General features: G+C 44.5%; 1 protein-coding gene across 1 annotated transcript in view; it reads left to right on the forward strand.

Moving 5' to 3' along the window:
* Positions 1–12649, forward strand: part of LOC110509422 (ryanodine receptor 1-like) — an 88063-nt gene that overhangs the window by 37605 nt on the left and 37809 nt on the right. The window contains exons 44-70 of the mRNA XM_036968227.1: positions 84–219; positions 323–512; positions 642–756; positions 870–990; positions 1212–1381; positions 2177–2397; positions 3650–3740; positions 3884–4024; positions 4148–4311; positions 4606–4684; positions 4799–4888; positions 5003–5146; positions 5248–5325; positions 5594–5669; positions 5784–5907; positions 5994–6109; positions 6259–6326; positions 6469–6590; positions 6837–6886; positions 7184–7244; positions 9164–9290; positions 9395–9506; positions 9684–9765; positions 9863–9993; positions 10239–10559; positions 10650–10890; positions 11089–11176. Coding sequence (XP_036824122.1) covers positions 84–219; positions 323–512; positions 642–756; positions 870–990; positions 1212–1381; positions 2177–2397; positions 3650–3740; positions 3884–4024; positions 4148–4311; positions 4606–4684; positions 4799–4888; positions 5003–5146; positions 5248–5325; positions 5594–5669; positions 5784–5907; positions 5994–6109; positions 6259–6326; positions 6469–6590; positions 6837–6886; positions 7184–7244; positions 9164–9290; positions 9395–9506; positions 9684–9765; positions 9863–9993; positions 10239–10559; positions 10650–10890; positions 11089–11176 — 3459 coding nt within the window. The remainder of the gene's footprint in view (positions 1–83; positions 220–322; positions 513–641; positions 757–869; positions 991–1211; positions 1382–2176; positions 2398–3649; positions 3741–3883; positions 4025–4147; positions 4312–4605; positions 4685–4798; positions 4889–5002; positions 5147–5247; positions 5326–5593; positions 5670–5783; positions 5908–5993; positions 6110–6258; positions 6327–6468; positions 6591–6836; positions 6887–7183; positions 7245–9163; positions 9291–9394; positions 9507–9683; positions 9766–9862; positions 9994–10238; positions 10560–10649; positions 10891–11088; positions 11177–12649) is intronic.

The raw sequence follows: 12649 nt of genomic DNA on the forward strand, positions 1-12649 counted from the left end.
GCACCCACATGAACATTCTCTGATCCAGCAGCACATTGGTCATCACTCTTTCTGTCTCTTTTGCACTGTGTTTTTCCTCCCAGGTGGTGAAGTACCTTGCAGGCTGTGGGCTTCAGAGCTGTCCCCAGCTCCTGGCTAAGGGTTACCCTGACATTGGCTGGAACCCTTGTGGCGGAGAGAAATACCTGGACTTCCTCCGCTTCGCTGTCTTCGTCAACGGTCTGTGTTTGTTGGCTTCGTGTAATGGAATACACTGCTCTTGGTATTGTCTTTCTGTTTGTCCTTCGTCACTGAACGTGGTTTGGCTCCATGTCCCCCATAGGAGAGAGCGTAGAGGAGAATGCCAATGTGGTGGTGCGTCTTCTGATCCGTCGGCCAGAGTGTTTTGGCCCGGCCCTGAGAGGAGAGGGTGGGAACGGCCTACTGGCTGCTATAGAGGAGGCCATCAAGATCTCTGAAGATCCTGCCAGGGACGGCCCCACTGTCAAGAAAGACAGGCGCTTCCCCGGCATGTAAGTGCCAAACCGCTTCGGGACTCTGCCGATTGACTATCTAATCTTAACTGGTGTAGCAGATTAGAACATGTTCTCCTTTCAAAGGTTTTGGGTCTACATGTATGAATTTTTCCTTTCTCCTGGTAGGTTCCCTGGTGGAGAGGGGCAGCATGAGGAGAACAAGGTGCATCTGGGGAATGCCATCATGTCCTTCTACTCAGCTCTCATTGACTTGCTGGGACGCTGCGCTCCTGAGATGCATGTGAGTACTGAGCGTTGGGAAACCTTAAGAGAGAAGCCAATGTTTATGGAATTGTGCTAGCTAGCTGCTGTGTTTTCAGTCTAAGACATTGCTATTTGTTCTTCATCCTCCAGTTGATCCAGGCTGGGAAGGGTGAGGCTCTTAGGATCAGGGCCATCCTGAGGTCCCTGGTGCCCATAGAGGACCTGGTGGGAGTCATCAGCCTGTCTGTCCAAATCCCAGACTTTGGAAAGGGTGAGCCAAAGGGGAAACCATTTGGCTTCAATTAACTCTGTTGTGTTGGCTCAAGGAAAGGGAGTATTGATGTCTTGATTATGAAACAGAACAAAAAATGGTTTTAGTTTAGTTTGATCATAATATGTTCCATATTATATCTGTAGTCAAAAGTGTTAATATGATGTGAGTCCTAGCATTATTCTCCCCTCTAACTTCCCTCTGTCTTTTGTGATGTCTAGATAACAGCATCATTGAACCCAAGATGTCTTCCAGTTTTGTGCCGGACCACAAGGCTCCCATGGTGCTGTTCCTTGACAGAGTGTATGGTATTGACAACCAGGACTTCCTGCTCCATGTGCTGGAGGTGGGCTTCCTGCCTGACATGAGGGCAGCTGCTTCTCTGGACACAGTGAGTCAGCCTCTCTCGATCTCACTACTCATATACTGTACAAGGCAATAACTTGCTCTTATGCAGGAGTGAGACACTAAGCATATATTGACTGTAAACAGAACTACAGCTAATTTGTTGGCATATCAGCATAATGTTTGATTAAAAATGTGTCTCAACATTTGAATTGAGTTGTTAGTGTGTGGTCTTTTGAACACAGAGAATATGACAGTTTAAATCTGGGTTGGGCAACTGGCGACCCGCGGCTCCCCTTTTGTAGTCCAGTGGATTACTGTTGAGAGTTAGAATAGTAGAATACACAAGGGGCAATTTCAGAATGTGGTTGTTCATCAGCAGTTTTTCTCTTGTTATGTCAGTCACTGACAGCCACTCAATTAGCCCATCTCAGCAAAACATTTTTAGTTTGGTAAGTTAGTTTAGCGGCCAGCTATCTAAACTTGTAGTAATCATGATGGAATTACTGACCTGGGGGCCCCCATTGATTTTGTTAGTCACTCTCGATCAGAATTGTAGGAAATTAGCTTTAAAATAAAAAACGTTTCTCTTCCCCTTGGCAAAATGTGTAGAATTGCAGGAAATTAACTCTAAAACCTCAAAAGGGGGAGCCTCTAAAATGTTTTCCCAGTGGGGGAGTGGGGGGAAACAACATTTCACGTAGTGCCCCAAAAATGCTAGGGCTGGCTTTGACTGCCGGTGTGGGTATGGATGTGGGGACGCAGACCTGAAATTGGTTTTGTGGCCCCTACGCCCAACAAAGTTGCCCATCCCTGGTTTATATGGATCTCTCCCCACTAGGCAGCTTTCTGCACCACAGAGATGGCCCTGGCTCTGAACCGCTACCTCTCTCTGGCCGTGCTGCCCCTCATCAACAAGTGTGCCTTCCTGTTTGCCGGCACAGACCACCGGGCCATCATGATCGACTCCATGCTGCACACCATCTACCGTCTGTCCCGCGGACGAGCCTTCACTAAGGCCCAGAGAGATGTCATTGAGGAATGTCTCATGGCTTTGTGCAAGTGAGTTGGACTTACCATGAGCTGTTATCTGAAGTCTATTTTTCTGCATTCTGTCAGTAGAATTGTCCTCTATAATTTCATGTCTCCTGGACATGACATGTTCTCTTCCCTAAACTGTTTGTACATTGAACTTTTAGTGAGGTGTTCAACCTCACTAGGGTATGTGGGACGCTAGCGTCCCACCTGGCCAACATCCAGTGAAATTGCAGAGCACCAAATTCAAATACAGAAATACTCATTATAAAAATTCAGAAAACAGTATTTTACATAGGTTTAAAGATGAACTTCTTGTGAATCCAACCACGGCGTCAGATTTAAAAAATGCTTTACGGCGAAAGCATAACTTACGATTATTTGAGAACATAGCCCAGCCGAGAAATCATTACAAACAGTATCCAGATAAGTAGAAGAGTTACACAATTCAGAAATAGAGAGAAAATGAATCACTTACCTTTGATGATCTTCATATGGTTGCACTCAGAAGACATTCATTTACTCACTAAATGTTTGTTTTGTTCGATAAAGTCTTTCTTTATATCCAAAAACCTCTGTTTTGTTTGCGCGTTTTCTTCAGTAATCCACAGACTCAAATGCAGTCACAACAGGCAGACAAAAAAATCCTAATTATATCCGTAAAGTTCATAGAAACATGTCAAACGATGTTTATATTCAATCCTCAGGTTGTTTTTAGCCTAAATAATCAATAATATTTCAACCAGACAATAACGTTGTCAATATAAAAGGTAAACAAGAAAGGCACTCTTTCGGTCATGTGCATGAAAAAGCTACAGTATGTGACACTGCAGGGTCCACTCATTCAGACTGCTCTTACTCCCTCATTTTTCAGAATACAAGCCTGAAACAATTTCTAAAGACTGTTGACATCTAGTGGAAGGCATAGGAACTGCAATTTGAGTCCTAAGTCAATGGATACTGTAATGGCATTGAATAGAAAGCTACAACAACAACAACAAATCCTACTTCCTGTATGGATTTTTCTCAGGTTTTCCCCTGCCATATCGGTTCTGTTATACTCAGACACTTTTAACAGTTTTTTGAAACTTTAGAAAGTTTTCTATCCAACTCTACCAATTATATGCATATCCTATCGTCTGGGCCTGAGTAGCAGGCAGTTTAATTTGGGCACGCTTTTCATCCAAAATTTCGAATGCTGCCCCCTACCCTAGAGAAGCTTTTAACCATGCTTGATAATGTATTTACGTGCGCTTATTTATTTGTGTCTATTTCTTAGAAATCTACGGCCATCCATGTTACAACACCTGTTGAGAAGGCTGGTATTTGATGTACCAATTCTCAATGAATATGCCAAAATGCCACTTAAGGTATGGACATGACTTAAACATTAGACAATCAAACCTTTATAGAATCAAAAATGAAGATAGCTGTATCAAGATAATGTATGTATCATCCAGATGTTAGTATGCATCATTTCACCGATCTCATAATGTTATTTTGTTGGCTGCAGCTTTTGAACAATCACTATGAGCGCTGTTGGAAGTACTATTGCCTGCCCAACGGCTGGGGCAACTTTGGAGTGTCATCAGAGGAGGAGCTGCATCTCACCCGCAAACTCTTCTGGGGCATCTTTGAGTCCCTGGCCCACAAGGTTACACTATTACACTGATCGATCATATCTTAGTCACCAGGAAATGTTTGGCTCCAATAAAAAACAATACGTTGATAGATCATTGTATAAATATTTCACTATGTCATCTGGTTCTGGTTTCAGAAATTTGATGCTGAGCTGTTCAAAATTGCCATGCCGTGCATATGTGCCATTGCTGGGGCCATCCCTCCAGATTATGTAGATGCCAGCTACTCCTCCAAGACTGAGAAGAAAGCCTCAGTGGATGCAGAGGGAAACTTTGATCCCAAGCCAGTGGAGACCACAAAGTGAGACCCTTGAATGGGAGAGAGTGAGATGAGGGAGATTGAAAGAGAGAGAAAATGATGGACAGAAGAGAGGGCGAGATGAGGGGGTAAGATGAAGGAGAGAAGAGGGAGATGATGAAGGGAGAGTCAACTGATAGGAGGAAGGCCTTGAGAAAACACAAACAATTTAGATAAGATACAGTTTCAATGGAAAGTGTTGATATTTTTATGAATATTTCGCAGTATCCTCTGCTTTTAGCTACTGTGTAGTATGTTATGTCTATGGTGAACTGAAGTTGATGTTTTGTGTTGTAGTACTATCATCCCTGAGAGATTGGATGGTTTCATCAACAAATATGCTGAATACACACATGACAAGTGGGCTTTTGAAAAGGTCAGTAAAAAAAACGACCAAAGGCAGCCATAAACGTTTGTGTATCAGTTGTACAGCAAACTGTACAATGTATGGTGTTTTAAACAATAATGTTGTATGTATGTTCACCTGCAGATTCAGAACAACTGGACGTATGGAGAGATGTTGGATGAAGATTCTAAAACTCACCCCATGCTCCGACCGTACAAAACATTCTCAGAGAAGGTAAGAGGCACAGTTGATCGTTTTCTTACAATGCATAGTCTTTTCTGTCAACCACCATTTTTACAATTTCTGCTCTCTGATGCCCTCTGTCTGTAATGATCTCCTCCTTTGTAGGACAAAGAGATCTACCGTTGGCCCATCAAAGAGTCCGTGAAGGCGATAATTGCGTGGGAGTGGACTCTGGATCAAATGAGGGAAGGAGAGGAAGCCAAGACTGAGCAAAAGAAGGGTGCTCGGAAAATTTCTCAGACTGCACAGGTACAGAGAAAAGGACGATAGGAAAGGATGAATAACCCATTTAATAGGATCTCTGTGGACAGAGATAATAAAAACAGTATGAATAAATGTGTGTATTTCAGGCAACGTACGACCCCAGCCATGGCTACAGTCCCCAACCGATTGAGATCCCCCACATGGCACTGTCAAGAGAGCTGCAGGTATGATGGCACTAAAGTATTTTATCTTTATTTAACTAGGCAAGTCAGTTAAGAACACATTCTTATTTTCAATGACGGCCTAGGAACAGTGGGTTAACTGCCATGTTCAGGGGTAGAATGACAGATTTTTACCTTGTCAGCTCAGGGATTCAATCTTGCAACCTTCCGGTTACTAGACCAACGCTCTAACCGCTAGGCTACCCATCCCTCTCAATTACTTTACAGACTGTAATGTGATCAATGTTTTCATATATTCTCCTTTCCCCAGTCCATGGCAGAACAGCTTGCAGAGAACTATCACAATACCTGGGGTCGCAAGAAGAAGATGGAGCTGCAGTCCAAAGGTCAGAGGTCATTCTGTTCAGAAAACAAAGAGGATATTGCCTACAGAATTGCCAGTCACCTTTTTCTTAAAAAAAAGTAAATGGGAACTTTGTGTGTGTTTTGACTGTGTGTAGGAGGAGGCTCCCACCCTTTGCTTGTACCCTATGACACCCTGACAGCAAAGGAAAAGGCACGAGACAGGGAAAAGGCTCAGGAGCTTCTTAAATTCCTTCAACTCAATGGATTTGCAGTCACCAGGTAAAAGGAAAAGTCATTGAAGGTATCAAGTTGAGGAAGCAACTGAATATGTATTGATAAATCAGACTTTTGAATTCTTTCTCCAGGGGGATAAAAGACATGGAGTCAGACATCTCATCTATCGAGAAGCGCTTTGCTTATGGTTTCCTGCAGAAGCTGTTAAAGTGGATGGAGATGGCCCAGGAGTTCATAGCTCATCTTGGTAGAGTGGGCTCTTGGAGGAGGGTGGATGATGATAACCAATGAAATAGTGCTTTGTTATTGAGCAACTGAATGAATCAGTGTAGAGTCAGTGTTGACATTTAACACGATAACAATACTCCATAATGTTGTCTTTTGGGTTTCATTCAGAGGCTGTGGTGAGCAGTGGCAGAGTGGAGAAGTCGCCTCATGAGCAGGAGATCAAATTCTTTGCAAAGGTGAGAGCAGAATCACTATGAAACAGGCCTATCTAGAGAGGAGGAGAGAGGGCATTTGATACAACTGTTAAATGTTTACTGCAGGGGTATAAGAATATATGATGATGATGATGATGATGATGATGAACTGTGTTTGTTTCAGATCCTGTTGCCCCTGATCAATCAGTACTTTAAAAACCACTCGCTGTACTTCCTGTCCACACCGGCCAAAGTCCTGGGTACTGGAGGACATTCCTCTAACAAGGAGAAAGAGATGATTGCCAGGTAACTCTGTCACACACTGTATTACATGTGTATTGCTACACCTCAGTTTAGTTAGTTGGCTTTCGCCACTTTCTTTTTTCTCTACTCATCATGTCAAGTCTCTCTTTTGGAACCTGTGCTGTAATTTCACCTTTTTCCTCTTACCTTTCATCATTCATTACCTTTCATCATTCATTACCTTTCATCAACCATTACCATTACCTTCCTCTGCGTTTCCTCTCTCCTTTCTATTGGGTGTCGCTGTAGCATCTTCTGTAAAATGGCTGCTCTGGTGAGACACAGAGTTTCTCTCTTTGGTAAGAAATCGTCTTTGATTTAGTTCTGTCCCATCATTCCTGGTCTGTTTCCATCTGACTAACTTGTGTTTGACCCTCCCCACTGTATCTCTATTTCACTGTCCGCTGTTCGTCCACCTCTGACTCTGATTTCCTGTGCTTGGCTTTCTCCCCTTCTCATGCTGATTTGAGTTGATGTCATTTTAACTAATGTACTTGAATTAAAGGTTTTTCTACCTGGTACTGTAAATCCCAAAGAATTTATCTTAATGTTGCCAGCCTTCATTATATCTAGGTGACTTTGTATATCCTGTATAGGAAATGACGCCCCTGCTATTGTCAACTGTCTTCACATCCTGGCACGATCTCTCGACGCAAGGTAATCTTCTTCACTTCTCTGAAATGTGTTCACAATCCAAATACGAAGGTGTCGTGTCTTTGGCTATGCCGGATTAAGTGATATGACATGCTATTCTATAAAATAATTTCTCCGTAATTAATATCACCTGATTGAGCTAATCATGTAAATGTAATTACCTAGAGAGTCGGGCACCACAAAATAATATTTATAGAGCTGTTATCTTCCGAATAAACTCTTAAAGAACTCGTAATATTTTACATCAATAGCAGTCAACATTAATCTTCATCTTACTACAGTCTCATCTGAAAGTTGTAAATTCTTGGTTATCTGCAAGAACCCTGGCTAACAATTTGAATCAGCAATACAAACTTGGGTTTAATCATTTATTTACTAAATACCTAACTAATCACACATACACATAATTAATCATAACTTGATTACAAATGACGTCATAAAGGAAAACGTCCCTAGCGGGCGGAACAGATATGACGGCTTGTTACACAAAGGAAAATGGGCTGGGTTGAGTGAAAGAGTGGGAAGACAGGAACAAAGCAGCATACCACCCTGCATACCACTGCTGGCTTGCTTCTGAAGCTAAGCAGGGTTGGTCCTGGTCAGTCCCTGCATGGGAGACTAGATGCTGCTGGAAGTGGTGTTGGAGGGCCAGTAGGAGGCACTCTTTGGAGGTCTAAAAAATATCCCAATGCCCCAGGGCAGTGATTGGGGACACTGCCCTGTGTAGGGTGCCGTCTCTCGGATGGGACGTTAAACGGGTATCCTGACTCTCTGCGGTCATTAAAGATCCCATGGCACTTATCGTAAGAGTAGGGGTGTTAATGCCGGTGTCCTGGCTAAATTCCTAATCTGGCCATCAAACCATCACGGTCACCTAATAATCCCTAGTTTACAATTGGCTCATTCATCCCCCTCCTCTCCCCTGTAACTATTCCCCAGGTCGTTGCTGCAAATGAGAATGTGTTCTCAGTCAACTTACCTGGTAAAATAACGGATACACACAAAGGCAAAGCTGTGCTATCGTAAATACAGTATCTTATGCATTCTAAATTACTGCCCATTTGGAAAAGGAAAATGCAATAAATATTTACTCTGAGCTGTGCTTCAGTAGGTTGGTGGTAGATGGAAGGCTGTGTTGCCAAACCGAGTCATTGTGTGATAGACGGGATATTCTGTCTGTTCCTTCCTAACCTGCGTTTGCAGCTGCGGTCGCTAACTCAACAGCTAGGAGGTATCACTTCTGTAGTGAATAAGAGTTCAAAGTTCATACCATTCGCAACCAAAGCTCATGCTGATGTTGGCTTCGTTCTGAACCATTCTGACATAGGACTGTCGTCCTCATATCCTCGGAACAGAAAGTTATGTTGTCGTCAAGGCTTTATATAGGAAGGAAGAAAAGGGGTGTGTTTCATAGTTTACAACCTCTGTCTCTTCACGTGGGCGGGCCACTGAGTGAGCAGCAATATCTTATGAAAACCCACATCTCACATTTTAGAAGCTAAAATCACATTTCATCCCATCACAAATAATTTCATATTCAAACATTTAAATTGAACAACAATTCCATGTGAATCCGATAACTCTGATGTGTAGACTTTCCACTGTAGAGTTTATGTCATCTCAGATGACTCAGATGACAACCGAACTGACATCATATTCATTAAGTACCACCGCATGTGTTCAATTGTTCGGATTACCAGAATATAGTTAATTTCCCCCCACATTCTGACGTTCCCAGAATCTCTGTGTTAACCAAGGGTTTTGCAAATGTAACCTTAGTAGGGTAGAGAGAGGAAAAGGGGGGGAAGAGGTATTTATGACTGTCATAAACCTATTCCCCAGGCCAAGGTAATGGATCAAATGTGTCATCTCAGGTTCTCTCATAGCCTTCCTCTGTTCCCTCCCTGCTCTGAATTCCTCAGGACGGTGATGAAGTCTGGGCCTGAAATCGTGAAGGCAGGGCTCAGGTCATTCTTTGAGGGTGCAGCTGATGATATAGAGAAGATGGTGGAGAACCTCAAACTGGGAAAGGTGTCTAAAGGCAACCAGGTAAGAGCAAAGTGTCTACAAGAGAACAGGTAGGAATTGAACTATTCCAGAAGTATTGTCTTTCAATCTTGTTCACCCTGTTTTACTGTGTGGTCCCTCTACAGCAGGTGAAAGGCGTGTCCCAGAACATCAACTACACCACCATTGCTCTGCTCCCAGTCCTCACCTCCCTGTTCGACCACATCTCTCAGCACCAGTTTGGAGATGATGTCCTTTGTGAGTCGTGTTATCACGGCATTCATGAGATGACACATCATTCCAGTTTACTTACTCTCAGAATTGTGAAAAATGTGCATATCTTGTGGACTGGACTGTTAACCGTGTATGTTCGTGTTCATGTGTTTTTGTGTGTGTGTGTGTGTGTGTGTGTGTGTGTGTGTTCGTGGTGGTCAGTGGATGATCTCCAGATGTCGTGTTACCGCATCATGTGCGCCATCTACTCCCTGGGTACTGTCAAGAACCCTCATGTGGAGAGGTGAGTCTGGATCTGGATCTGTTTATCTTTGTGAACAGTACAGCAATACAAACCTGATCATCTGTGAGTTTGACTGCCCTTGTCTTCCCTTGTCCAGGCAGATGCCAGCCCTAGGGGAGTGTCTGGCCCATCTCGCGGCTGCTATGCCAGTGGCCTACCTGGAGCCCCATCTCAATGAGTACAACTCCTTCTCTGTTTACACCACCAAGACCCCCAGAGAAAGAGCCAGTGAGTGTCCAGCTAGTCCTGTAACTTGTTCTCTGTCCACCCAGAACTTGTATTCAAGTTCCTCAACACTCTCTCTCATCTTCTCTTTTTTTCTCCTGTCTGTCTGTCTGTCTGTCTGTCTGTCTGTCTGTCTGTCTGTCTGTCTGTCTGTCTGTCTGTCTGTCTGTCTGTCTGTGTGTCTGTGTGTCTGTGTGTCTGTGTGTCTGTGTGTCTGTGTGTCTGTGTGTCTGTCTTGATGTCCATAGTCCTGGGTCTGCCCAATGAGGTCCAGGAGTTATGCCAGGACATACCAGAGCTAGACGTTCTATTGAAAGAGATCGGGGACTTGGCAGAGTCAGGTGCCCGTTACACAGAGATGCCCCATGTGATCGAGATAACTCTGCCCATGCTGTGTAACTACCTGCCCCGCTGGTGGGAAAGAGGAGTAGAGATCTTCCCTGAGCTGGAGGGCCAGATCTGCACCGACGTCACCTCTGAGCAGCTCAACCAGCTGCTGGGCAGCATCATGAAGATCGTCGTCAATAACCTGGGAATTGACGAGGCCTCCTGGATGAAGAGGCTGGCTGGTGAGATTGCCACAATGCTTTACGTGTCTAATGTACCTGTGTGTGTGTTTTCTTGCCAACTCACCATCACCTCTCCTCTTCCATCCCTAGTCTTCTCCCAGCCTATTGTGAGCAGGGCCAAGCCAGAGATGCTCAAGTCCCATTTCATCCCCACCATGGAGAAGCTGAAGAAGAGGACAGGGAAGGTGGTGGCAGAGGAGGACCACCTGCGTATGGAGGGGAAGGCCGAGGGGGATGAGGAGGAGGGCACCATCAGGGAGGAGTTTGCTGTGCTCTGCAGGGACCTGTACGCCCTCTACCCTCTACTCATCCGCTATGTGGACAATAACAGGTACAGTACACAGGCAAACTAGTGGCTGCTCATGTTTTTTCTGTAGATATGTTGTACACCCTTTCATATCCAGTATCCTGTCTAACAGTACTATATGTCAGAAACCATTCCCCCTGCCAGTTGTCTTTGCATACATGTTTGTTGTGGTATTGATGGTCTCCATGAGTAGTACCTCAAAGAGATGTCCTCCATTTGCAGGGCAAGGTGGTTGACATGCCCAGACCCAGATGCAGAGGAGCTCTTCAGAATGATTGGAGAGGTCTTCATATTCTGGTCCAAATCTCATGTGAGTGTAAACCCCTGAAAGGTGACAACTGTTTCTCTCAAATCAAATCAAACTTTATTTGTCACATGCGCCAAATACAATACAAGTGTAGACCTTACAATGAAATAATTACTTACAAGCTCTTAACCAACAGTGCAGTTCAATAAGTGTTAAGAAAATATTTACTAATTAAACTAAAGTAAAAAATAATAAAAAGTAACCCAATAACATAACAATAACGAGGCTATACACAGGGTGTACCGAGTCAGCGTGAGGAGGTACAGGTTAGTTGAGGTAATTTGTACATGTAGGTAGGGGTGAAGTGACTATGCATAGATAGTAAACAGCCAGTAGCAGCAGTGTACAAAACAAATGGGGGGGGGGGGGGGTCAATGTAAATAGTCCTGGTAACCATTTGATTAACTGTTCAGTAGTCTTATGGCTTGGGGGTGGAGGCTGTTGAGGAGCCTAGACTTGCCGCTCTGGTACAGCTAGCCTTACAGTAGCAGAGAAAACAGTCTATGACTTGGGTGACTGGAGTCTCTGACAATTTTATGGGATTTCCTCTGACACCGCCTATTATATAGGTCCTGGATGACAGGAAGCTTGGCCCCATTGATGTACTGGGCCGTACGCAGTACCTTCTGTAGCGCCTTATGGTCAGATGCCGAGCAGTAGCCATACCCGGCGGTGATGCAACTGGTCAGGATGCTCTCGATGGTGCAGCTGTAGTACTTCTTGCGGAACTGAGGACCCATGCCAAATCTTTCCAGTCTCCTGGGGGGGAAAAGGTTCTGTCATGCCCTCTTCACGACTGCCTTGGTGTGTTTGGACCATGATAGTTTGTTGGTGATGTGGACACCAAGGAACTTGAAACTCTCGACCAGCTCCACTCTACAGCCCTGTCGATGTTAGTTGGGGCCTGCTCGGCTCGCCGTTTCCTGTAGTCCACAATCAGCTCCTTTGTTTTGCTCAAATTGAGGGAGAGGTTGTTGTCCTGGCACCACACTGCCAGTTCTCCTCCCTCCTCCCTATAGGCTGTTGGTGATCAGGCCTACCACTGTTGTGTCGTTAGCAAACTTAATCATGGTGTTGGAGTCGTGTTTGGCCATGCAGTCGTGGGTGAACAGGGAGTACAGGAGGAGACTAAGTACACACCCCTGATGGGCCCCAGTATTGAGGATCAGCGTGGCAGACATGTTGTTACCTACCCTTACCACCTGGGGGTGGCCCGTCAGGAAATCCAGGATCCAGTTGCAGAGGGAGGTGTTTAGTCCCAGGGTTCTTAGCATAGTGATGAGCTTTGAGGACACTATGGTGTTGAACGATGAGCTGTAGTCAATGAACAGCATTCTCATATAGGTGTTCCTTTTGTCCAAGTGGGAAAGGGCAGTATGGAGTGCAATTGAGATTGTGTCATCTGTGGATCTGTTGGGGTGGTATTCAAATTGGAGTTGATGCTGTTGATGTGAGCCATGACCAGCCTTTCAATGC

This window comes from Oncorhynchus mykiss, chromosome Y (assembly GCF_013265735.2).
Source record: "Oncorhynchus mykiss isolate Arlee chromosome Y, USDA_OmykA_1.1, whole genome shotgun sequence".
NCBI classification, from domain to species: domain Eukaryota; kingdom Metazoa; phylum Chordata; class Actinopteri; order Salmoniformes; family Salmonidae; genus Oncorhynchus; species Oncorhynchus mykiss.